The 12148-nt window shown below is 43.1% G+C and overlaps 1 protein-coding gene across 3 annotated transcripts in view; it reads left to right on the top strand.

Annotated features, from left to right (window-relative positions):
• The window catches only part of LOC139448726 (uncharacterized), a 28841-nt gene that overhangs the window by 1146 nt on the left and 15547 nt on the right, over nt 1–12148 (top strand). Inside the window, exons 1-7 of one of the 3 annotated variants that reach the window (XM_071230280.1) lie at nt 2030–2157; nt 2783–2869; nt 5579–5751; nt 6308–6458; nt 8666–8832; nt 9566–9705; nt 10304–10467. In XM_071230280.1, coding sequence (XP_071086381.1) covers nt 2795–2869; nt 5579–5751; nt 6308–6458; nt 8666–8832; nt 9566–9705; nt 10304–10467 — 870 coding nt within the window. In that variant the 5' untranslated portion in view covers nt 2030–2157; nt 2783–2794. Of the gene's footprint in view, nt 1–2029; nt 2166–2782; nt 2870–5578; nt 5752–6307; nt 6459–8665; nt 8833–9565; nt 9706–10303; nt 10468–12148 lie in introns of those variants that run through there. The other 2 variants (XM_071230271.1, XM_071230277.1) reach the window with 2 other exon arrangements.

Below are 12148 nucleotides of genomic sequence, written 5' to 3'. Positions count from 1 at the left end.
GCAGTTTCCTTGCAGTTAGCATATCACACCACAATACCTGGGCATGAACCATTCCATCAATGTTGTTCGCCTATAATGTAGGCAGTTTGTAGTGCAGTTTCCTTGTAGTTAGCATATCACACCACAATACCTGGGCATGAACCATTCCATCAATGTTGTTCGCCTATAATGTAGGCAGTTTGTAGTGCAGTTTCCTTGCAGTTAGCATATTACACCACACTATCTGGGCATGAACCATTCCAATAACACAAATGTGTAAACTAATCAAAGTTGATAAATATCTTATTGGCATCCAATGTAAAAGGATAATCGCTACCACCTCATCGATGTTAACCTTACAACTCGTAGTAAAGTCGGTGAGAATGGTTGTACACCACTTTAAGCAACATCCAGAAATATGACGGCGGAGGGCACCAGAAATGCGCTTCACACATTGTACCCATTTTGGGAATCGAACGTGATTATGTAGATCCAAGTGTCTAATGGGGCCACTGTATGCAACTTCATTTTATTTTTGTTAAGTAGTAGAACGCATGCATATAACTAGTTAATGCAATTGATAGATCAGGTTTCGTAAAACAGCAACTTGTTTGTTTGTTGTTTAACGCCGCACTCAGCAATATTCCAGCTATATGACTGCGGTCTGTAAATAATCGAGTCTGGACCAGACAATCCAGTGATTGACATCATGAACATCGATCCACGCAATTCAGATACGATGACATGCATCAACCAAGTCTGACCACCCGGCAAGCATGGGTTGCTGAAGACCTATTCTATCCCAGGTTGAAACGAGTGCCGTAAAGCTCGAGAAAACTGCTTTCTAATTGGCTGACCTTTTACTAAAATTCGTTTCGGTCGTCGGTTACAGTTCGCGAAAGGTCGTTCTGACGTGACCCGCTGATTTTAATGAGATTGGATGGCGCCTTTGAAGTAGTGTTTGCACTTATATTTGCACTTATGTTTGCACTTGTGTTATCCATTTACGATACATTGAGTGCACGTCATATTGTCAGTGTCAGATACAAGTACTTTGTTGTTGTAAAAGTCTAAACTATTTTCACATATTTATCATTGATAACTATCAGTATTATGACATCCTTTGCGACACCAATTTGGAGCGATAAGGACATTGAATGAATCGAGGGTACTGCGTGGCCCCATTACCCAGTATGTGTCGTGACATTCGATTACAAAGGGATTGGGGGCAGTCCGGTAGCCTAGTGGTTAAAGCGTTCGCTCGTCACGCTGAAGACCCGGGTTCGATTCCCGACATGGGACCTATGTTTAAACTTACATGGTCTTAAAAGGACTTCATGTTAGATTTGGATGTTTCTTGTTTCACTGTGTCACGATTACTGTAAGTCGACTTGACAGTGCACGTAGGCAAAATGGGTCACGTATGGGGTGAATGAGTATGGTTTTACGCCGCTTTTAGCAATGTTCCAGCAATATCACGGCGAGGGACACCAGAAATAGGCTTCACACTTTGTATCCATGTCGGGAATCGAACCCGGGTATTCGGCGTGACGAGCGAACGCTTTAACAACTAGACTACCTGACCGCCCTGGGCTACGTGTGGAAATAATTACGGACAAGTGTAAACGGATATATGGATGCGGATATGGATATGGATATGGGAGCGAAAACACGGACGGGTGTGATTCCGGCTTAAGTCGATGAAACTCACCATTATGTATTTTGGGTGTGGGTGTGGGTGTGGGTGTGGGTGTGGGTGTGGGCGTGGGTGTGGGTGTGGGTGCGGGTGTGGGTGGGAGTGTGGGTGCAGGTGCAGGTGCGAAATACGGATATCTCAATGTATATTCGAAAGCAAAATCCCTTCAAGTTAATGAAACCATATCCTTTCCGAAATATGAGTGTCAACATGATAAGGAATGTCTTCCTGATAGTATAGGGACAGTTGTTTCCATACACTGAAGCGAGTCCAGTCTGTGTTGTATCTGTGCAGACCGAATATAGATAAGGCAGACTGGCACATGTTTTGGTTCATAGTGGCGTACACACAACAGCATATGTTGTTGTTCATTGTCCGTGAAGGTATTGTTGTAGACCGGCAGTCATAGCACATTGTTGATGCATTGCACGTGACACGGACAACACTATCCGCACAGCACGGGACATGCACGGAGCGACCAGGTTTGTTAGTAAGTTTGCTCATAGTGTTTTGATAAACATGGAAGTGTTGAATGTTTTGAACATTTTCATTTACGTGAGGTGTAGTTCATCTATTACAGTTGTATGAACAGAGTTCATTTTGGAGTTCAGATGGCTGTGGCATCTTTCGAAATGATTCGCTGTACAGAGTTGCGTCCCTTGGGTGCACCAGAAACCTATGATTGTGGGTTCGAATCCCGGTTCGCCCCGATTATGTTTCTAGGTTTGTCAGCACCGTGCTCGTGGGTTTCACCGAAGTGATAATCGTCTGAGACCTGCATCACTTCGGGCTTTTCTCCAAGGTTTAGCTGACACGCCGCGATATAACTGGAATGATGTTAAAAGCGGCGTTAAACCCAACTCACTCACTCATCAAGAAAACAATAGGTTTAAGTGTGTATCTGTTGTGGCAGTAGCAATAATATGTTGCAGCTCCGTTTGTAGCTGACGAAGAAGAGGTAGTTGCTGCAGCAGTATGGGTAGCATCGACAGCTTTTATAACTCCAATCAACAATGCAAGCTGGGATACAATTTATTTTAACTACTGTTGCAGTGACACTAATGATGGAACTTGAAGTGCCGCTTAATAATATATACTTTATTTCAGGTTGCAGCAATAATGGGGATATCCAGAGCAATACTGTCACCGCTGGACGTCGTCACACGCTTCATTGAGAGTTTTCTCTTTGTCTTGGTAGGTATGACTGTACAGATGCTACTGTTTCTCTATACGTTACCCTTCACCTGACATATTTGATGACACGCCGTGATATGAATAGACATACACTGTGTTTAATCTTGTTAAAGCCGCATTTGTACAGAATCCGTAATTTGATCATTTCAATGATGAAGATAAGTTTATATACTAAACCGCAAAAGAAACGTCACCATGGATAGATAAATATATGAGAAACCTTATTTATCCAAACACTGTAAACACACTTAAAAAGATGAAACTTGGCAAAACTGATCATGAAGGTTGAAATTAAAGTGTCAAATGTTCTTAAAGTGAAACACAGCACTAGTCTCTGAGAAAATGGTATCACAAGTCAGTATCTCTTGTTTTCGCCATGTGCATTGATGACTACAGTGCAACGTCGATACATGGAATGGATGAGGCGGTTGATGAAGGCCATAGGCACTTGAGCCCACACTCTGAGGAACGCCTGACGCAGTTCAGCTGCAGTTGTCGGCCTTAGTCGGACGTCATTCAGCCGTCTTTGAATCTCGTCCCACAGGTGCTCAATGGGATTTAAATCGGGACTGAGGGCAGGCCACTGCATGGTTCTGATGTCATTTTGCTGGAGGAAGTCTCTTGTTTCTCTCGCAGTGTGGGCACGGACGTTATCATGCTGAAACTCGTGGTTGCGGCGACCTGCCAAATGACGTATGGCGTGTGGTCTCAAGACTTGATCAATGTACCGAGCTGTTATGACACCATTGCCTCTACCTGGACCGATGTTCTTGAAGACCACAGGGCCGACCCTCTGTGCAAGACCATTTCCACCCCACACCATGATGCTCGGACGACCCCACGAGTCTCTCTCAACAAAACAAGCATCCGAATAACGTTCCCCACGGCGTCGCCAGACTCTCTCTCTCTCTGCCATCTGCTGTTGAGATACAGTAACGACTCTCGTCTGAGGAGAGGACTCTTCTTCACTGCTGGTTGCACCAATGCTGGTGCTGTGTTGCCCACTGAAGACTGCACCGGCGATGACGTGGTGTAAGAATGGGCCCTCGGTGTGGCCTGTGATTGTGGATTTGTCTGCTCGTCAAACGTCGACGCACGGGGTCCGCACTGATGTGTGGCTGGTGTGTCCCCATGGTCTGTCGAGCAGTTTCCGCAGCAGTAACAAAGCGATCTCGAAGATGTTGTCGCACAGTCTGACGATTCTGACGTCGGGTGGTGACCCTTGGTCTTCCTCTACGTGGTCGGTCATCTGTAATGTTGGTAGTCTGGTACCGTTGCTGAAGTCGGTATATGGTCGTTACGTGGACTTGAAATGCATTGGCTACTTGCCGGGCGGTTTGTCCAGCTTGCAATCGCCCAAGGGCTTGGTGTCGCTGATTTCTTGTCAATCGTGGCATGTGGTAGCAATTCAATAACGAATGAATGTTATCCGATCTGGGTGGATTTTTATAGGGCAAGAAATGCGGGAACGCATGAGCATTTAAATTTGCACGGAACTCACGTGCATCGGGTGATGCGTTTGGGCGATCGGTTTTATTGTCAACCGCTTTGTTTTTTGTATCATCAAATTTCGTTTTTCCGGACAAGGTATGTTAAATTTTAGAAACTTTGACAAAAATTACCCAGATATTTAAATGACAACTTTTCATGCAATATTACTTGGGGTGACGTTTCCTTTGCGGTTATAATGATATGAAACTTTAAAATCGTTTAGCTTCAACACTATTTAGATGTTTGAAGGGCAGCAAACAATGACATACGTATTTCATATTCAAGTTGTTATAAGGTACAATTTGCATCCCATATGTGTACTGATGTTAGTGTCTCTTAGCAAATTAATGACTGGACGCGTTATGTATCATGTATCATGATCGAAAACCTACTGCCGTGTAATTTCCAAATGGCCTTCACGCACAACTGTACAGAATGTAAAAAAAACAATATATTTTTTATTGCATTTCAGTTGATTTTATAAAATAATTCATAAATATCGAACACAGTACATGCTTGGACGAGCCCGCTGCGAGGTTCTGTCATGTGCAATGTAGCTGATCGCGTGTGATTACCACATGGTGGCGTTGATCGTCATAGGGAACTATAATTACATTCCATCAAATACGAGCTGTCCTTTAATACGACCCTGGGTTTAGAATCTACATGTACGTTCACGTGAGTGAGTGAGTGAGGGTGCTTTGTTTAACCCCGCTTTGAACAGTATTTAAGTGACCCGTTAAGATCCGGGGTAGAATAGGTCTTCAGCAACCCATGCTTGCCGTAAAAGGCGACAATGCTTGTCGTAAAAGGCGACCAACGGGATCGGCTGGAATATTGCTGAGTGCCGCGTTAAACAACAAACAAACAAAACAACTACTACTTATTATTATTATCATCATCATCATCATCATCATCATCATCATTTTTGTTGTTGTTACTACTACTACTGCTACTATCTCAACTATTACCTCTACTGGTACTACCTGCACTACTACACTACTACTACTACTACTACTACTACTACTACTACTACTACTACTACTACTATATTATGATACACAGACCACCGTGACTTTGCTGGCTGGAAGACTGCAGCGTCAACGATTCACATACTCATAATAAAAATGAAAAGTAATTAAAGCCTATGGAATGGTATATATGAATGATGATGGGCTAACCAACACGTTCAGTGAAATAAGTATTGCTTCCATGTAGGTGGACAGGTACGACACATACGTGTACACTCCCCTCCAGACGGCGCTGTCACCAGCAGTGGAACGTGTGCCAAGGTCTGTACAGGTCAAAGGTCAGGATTACACTGTCTTCTCCGCCAACATCGTGTCATGGGCAAGAACATTTCTGGTCATCCCTATCGCCGCCTGTCTCAAGTGAGTATCAGGATTATTGGCAGGCGTGTAAGCTTCCCCTTAAACCATATTTGAAATACATTTTGTATTATACTAAGCGTCATTATTGAATGGTCACGTTGGTATGTGACCCGGGAAAATCCCCGTGACGATCAGTGTTAAAACTGTCATAAAAAGATCGGTTGGTCAGGCTGACTGACTTGGTTGATGCATGTTATCGTGTCCCAGTTCCGTGGATCAATGCTCATGTTGCCAATCACTGGATTGTCTATGCAAGACTCGATTATTTACAGACCCCTGCCATATAGCTGGAATGTTGCAGCGTTCAACAAATAGGCAAACAAACTTTGGCCGATTCGAATGACCTAACACTGAAAACACCCTCCTTACCAGATTACACAAATTGCGAAAGACATTATTGCGGATCTTTGTGGTGAGAGACGTGGGGAGGGTGAAGACACTTTTCAAACGAAGTTAAGGCAACACAACAAACCAGATGGTCATCACAGGGTGGACATATGTTTAAATCACTGGATCATTGAGAGTGACACATGTCTAAAGTATGTTTAACGTTCAGGTATGACTACTGCTGGACGGCGTTTCTGCTAGTCCTGCTGCACGACTTTCTGGACCATTTGGACGGCATTGTGGCCAAAGTCCAGAGACGGACACTGGGACAGGTGGATGACCCTCTCCTGGGGGGCTTCATGGACGCCTTCTGTGATAAGGTGAGCTAACTGAGACTGATTCAGATAACTAAGTCGGGAACACCGCTGTATCAGTGCATCTGAGCAGATCATTAACGATTGTGGCAATAGCAGACACCCATCTTCAAATGCTGAGGTGGCACGGGTGGCTTACGGGGCTAAAGTATCACAATTCGCTGTACAGAGTTGCGTCTGGTAATTATTAGCCTGTTCGTGGTTAAAGGCTGTTCGTGGTCCGCGTCTGCAGTCTTACAGCACTGTCTCTCACAAGAGAGGTGAACGTGTCTCATCGGACATTTCTCCGCATAAAGGATGTGTCTGCGGTTATGGTTTTGCGTTCACTACGCAACTCTTCTTGTCGTAAACCGCTTGTGCTTTATTCTATATCAAATATATTGTCGATACGAAGAGACTCAAAGACTAAAAGCCAAACCGTCACAGATACAGCGTTCAGTATCTATCAAACAGGGAATTAAGTTTACAACATGTTAAAGATCGTCCCAAAGTCGAAATAGTGTGCTGACGTCAAGGCATTTCAATTGCGTTGTCTGACTTGATAGCATTGTATGACGTTATGAATGAAATGTCCCCAAGAGTCAGGAATTGAGGGAGACATGGATATGATATGAATATAATTATGGACTTTCAAATAAGGTAACAAATTATTATATTTAAAGTATGATTTTTTATATGGACAATAGACACTCGGTACAACTGAATTACTGTTCTCCCATTTGCTTACAACAAATGATATTCCCGATATCACAGACCGCCTCCGTGGTCTAGTGGTAGAGCGTACGCCAGGAGAGCGGAAGGTCCGGGGTTCGATCCCCGCCCGCGTCATACCAAAAGACGTTAAAAGATGGTACTTGTTGTTACCGTGTCTGGCGCTCGGCATTAAGGGGCTAAAACAAGGACTGGTCGGCTCGGAGTCAGTACACTGTCTGAGTGGGGTATACATGTTAAACTGCGGCATGCTATCTCAGTGAGCTAGCACTATAAATCGGCATCAGTCCGGACTAGTACAAGCAGCCACACAAACACACACACGTACATGCACGTCGCTATATAAGTGCAATAATCTTGGACGCGACGTTAAACCCAATTTCACCTCACATCACCCGATATCACAATGTCAAAAAATTGTTTGATAGGCATTACTTGGAAGTTGACGGATGGCTATATATATTCTGTACTATGTCCCTCGTTCAGTCCTGCTTGACAACGGTATAAGGATCTTTATCGAAACGTCGCCTTGTGTCTACCTTGTCACAATGTCAGTATCTCTTCATCTATGTACAAAATACGTGCAATGAGCATTATAATGTCAAATACAAGTGCATTGTTGTTAGAAATGAAAAACTGATACCCCTCTCGAGATCTGATAAACTTTATCGGTTAAAGCCACTTGTAACAAAAGAGGCCGTTTGAAGTGTCAAGTACACGTGAGTACATTATTTACGTATATCACGGCTGACAAATAGAATACGTTTTAGTTTTCACAATGCATATTATTTTTTTGTCAAAGATAATATCATATATTACATACAGGGTAATCTCTTTTACAATTGTTGTGCATGGGGGGGGGGGGGGGGGGGGGGGGGGGAGTGGGGGGGGGGGCACTGGTGGCTCAGTCGTCTAAGGCGCCGCGATTCGCTGTGCAGAGTTGCGTCCCTTGGGCACGCCAGAGACCTATGATTGTGGGTTCGAATCCCGGTCCGCCCCGATTATGTTTCTAGGTTTGTCAGCACCATACCCGTGCTCGTGGGTTTCACCGAAGTGGTAAACGTCTGAGACCTGCATCACTTCTAGCTTTCCTCCCACATTAAGCTGACACGCCGTGATATAACTGGAATACTGTTAAAATCGGCGTAAAACCCAACTCACTCACTCATTTTGCATTGTTTGTAGGAAGCCCAGAACTGAATTTCTAAATCCGTTATATTGTGTCTGGTGGCAAAGTTATAACTTACAAATGAGACAATGCGTGAGCGTCAAAGAGAGGCTGTACCCATATCCCGTTCTGTCACCCAAGAACACATTATAGCTGCTACCAAAATACACAGTTCAAAACGAGGCCATACCTTCTCAAGGTGATCCCCGAGCAGACTACCGTCATTGAGCTGAAAGTTTGTTGACGGTGACGTAAACTCATTTTCGGCTCCCTCGCTCACTCATTTTTAATATACTTAAAGATTAATGTACTTATTTACATGTTTCACCCGCAGATTGTAAATTTCCTGGCACTGTGGTCCATCACTATGGTAACAGACTTCACTGGAATGACGTGGGTGCAGGTGGTGCTGTATCTCGCGCCGTGTGTGATCATCATGGCGTATGAGTTCACCCTGGGCGTGGTGCGCGTGCAAGACTACTTCCGGGCATACTATCTCAGGTAACCTCCTGTTGTTGTTTTACGCCGCATACGGCAATAATCCAGGTATGCCACAGCGGCTTGTAAACATTCGCGTCAGGGATTGGTAGCATGATGACCGTCCCACGCCGTCATTAATAGTTTTTTGCGGCTAAAGCGCTTGCACCTAATGCTAAACGTTGGGTGTAATATGAGAATTATACCCTGCTCCCTCTCCGCCTTTCATCCCACCCCCACCCCACATCCACACCCACCCACCACCACCACCACCACCCTACACACAAACAGTGTCATGAGAGAGAGAGAGACAGAGAGACAGACAGACAGACAGACAGACAGAGAGAGAGAGAGAGAGAGAGAGAGAGAGAGAGAGAGAGTTATGCCTTCCTTTTTCACGACCACCTAGCGTCATCACTGGTTTTCAGTGATCCAATATCATATAAATTTCATCCTATTTGCATTTTACGCCGAATAGAATCTGTTTCAATGGATAATCGAGACTGGTTATCCTCTGGCGTTGTGATTCGATATCTACTAATGAGGATCAGGCAGGCATGTTTGACTCATGGTTATTTTAAGTTCGCCCTGATTTGGCTGAAATATTACTGACTATTAAATCAAAACACAATCAAAGTACTGCTAAAAGGGGCGTTGAACGATTGACAAACTTCAAGGATGCAAACTTCTTATACATTCAGTCCGAATGATGATCTCTCGTCAACTAAAACCTCTTTTCCTGTACATCCTCCAACAGGGAGTTCAAGAAGAGCGATGACATCCCAAGTTCCACCACAGCCGCAATTATGGAAGGGAAGCTGAAAGAGAAGTTGGAGTCAATGGGTATCGCCTTTCTGTGTCTGGCCCAGTCTGCTGCCTCGGGGGTCTGCACCATATGTAAGTACTAGTGTAACTATCAAATGAGAACACTGTGTGCACCTTCAGGCAGAATAGGTACCTAGTCGTATGCACCGTGTGCATGTCATTAAAACGATCAGTCCCCTTCACACAGGCATCCCATGGGGTTTATGAACAGACTGGGCCTCGAGTCGTTTTAGAAACATATTTGCTTGCGAAGAGAATTCCCAGGGCTTTCCCCAGGAATGTGGAAGTAGTCCGTCAATGTTTACGTCATTTCAAGAACACGGTCTCTTGAAAAAACGTATGACGTCAAATTGTGTCGTTCAAACACTTATGAACGTCAATTTCGCGGTCGGGTGATCGACCTCTCGTCCAATGGAAACGCCGTATATCGTGTAAACTACAAATTAAAAAAATATAAAAAATTACATCTTCGTACAGTAAACTACGGTTATAACGAACACGCTTATAACGAACTGACCGATATAACGAACTCATTTTTTAGTCCCGGCCATTTGTTGCACACATGATGTATATATACTTATAACGAACTACGGTTATAACGAACTGAAATAAGTGGTCACTTTGAGTTCGTTATAACCGTAGTTTACTATATACAAACTTCTACTTCCAGCTGGGATCACGGGCTTAGTGTGTCTGACCCTTTCCATCCGACTAGCACATGCCAGTCTAGCGTCGAAGTTGAAGGCGCGGCAGCCAGACTCACCACGATCAGATGTGCCGATGAAGGAAGAAGAAGACGAGCTTGAGAAAGAGAAGGGACAAGATAAGGAAAACGTAAAGCTCTAGACCTCCCTTAATCCTTGCACTATCATTCTCTTGTCATTGCATTGCAAAATCATCGTTTTGCCATTCCATATTTTGTAATGTCAGGAACCAGCTAAATATATTTGCTTATTATGTCTTCCATCAAATACACTGTCCTAGTAGTGCTCTGAATCTTGTTTTGTTTTCTCCATCTATAGGGAATATATAATATGTGATTTTCCCGAGTATAATAAGATACCAGTACGCGATTCGTGCTATGACATGGCTCCAAGTATTTGCCTTTGCTGGATTAAACTATGCCCCACGTACAACCCTAACGTATGATAATTACATCATGCCTGAGGTGTATACAACCTTAACGTATGATAATTCGATCATGCCTGAGGTGTATACAACCTTAACGTATGATAATTCGATCATGCCTGAGGTGTATACAACCTTAACGTATGATAATTACATCATGCCTGAGGTGTATACAACCTTAACGTATGAGAATTCGATCATGCCTGAGGTGTATACAACCTTAACGTATGATAATTACATCATGCCTGAGGTGTAGACAACCTTAACGTATGAGAATTCGATCATGCCTGAGATGTATACAACCTTAACGTATGATAATTACATCATGCCTGAGGTGTATACAACCTTAACGTATGAGAATTCGATCATGCCTGAGGTATATACAACCATAACGTATGAGAATTCGATCATGCCTGAGATGTATACAACCTTAACGTATGATAATTACATCATGCCTGAGGTGTATACAACCTTAACGTATGAGAATTCGATCATGCCTGAGATGTATACAACCTTAACGTATGATAATTACATCATGCCTGAGGTGTATACAACCTTAACGTATAAGAATTCGATCATGCCTGAGGTATATACAACCATAACGTATGAGAATTCGATCATGCCTGAGATGTATACAACCTTAACGTATGAGAATTCTATCATGCCTGAGGTATATACAATCATAACGTATGAGAATTCGATCATGCCTGAGATGTATACAACCTTAACGTATGATAATTCGATCATGCCTGAGGTGTATACAACCTTAACGTATAAGAATTCTATCATGCCTGAGGTATATACACCCATAACGTATGAGAATTCGATCATGCCTGAGATGTATACAACCTTAACGTATGAGAATTCTATCATGCCTGAGGTATATACAATCATAACGTATGAGAATTCGATCATGCCTGAGATGTATACAACCTTAACGTATGAGAATTCGATCATGCCTGAGATGTATACAACCTTAACGTATGAGAATTCGATCATGCCTGAGATGTATACAACCTTACCGTATGAGAATTCGATCATGCCTGAGGTGTATTCAACCATAACGTATGAGAATTCGATCATACCTGAGGTGTTTGTCATGCATTCGATTTGATCAATCGTTCATGTGTGTATTCAACAATGTATGATCGAAATTGTATCATAGCTGAGTCATATATCTTCAATTACATCATCGACGTGTTCAGTCATATATAACATGTGTTTTACCATCATTAGATTATACAATAATTTTGTTGATGAATTCAAACCATATCATAGGTGTATTCATGCCTCGGATATATTCGAAAAAACATGCGTAATATTTCTAATAGAGGTAATGAACATAAACTTGAAACTGCAAATTCTTTTAAAAAAACACACTACAATT

Source organism: Haliotis cracherodii, unplaced genomic scaffold, assembly GCF_022045235.1.
Source record: "Haliotis cracherodii isolate W230 unplaced genomic scaffold, xgHalCrac1.p SCAF_10, whole genome shotgun sequence".
Taxonomy (NCBI): domain Eukaryota; kingdom Metazoa; phylum Mollusca; class Gastropoda; order Lepetellida; family Haliotidae; genus Haliotis; species Haliotis cracherodii.
This window is presented reverse-complemented; position numbering and strand designations above follow the sequence as displayed.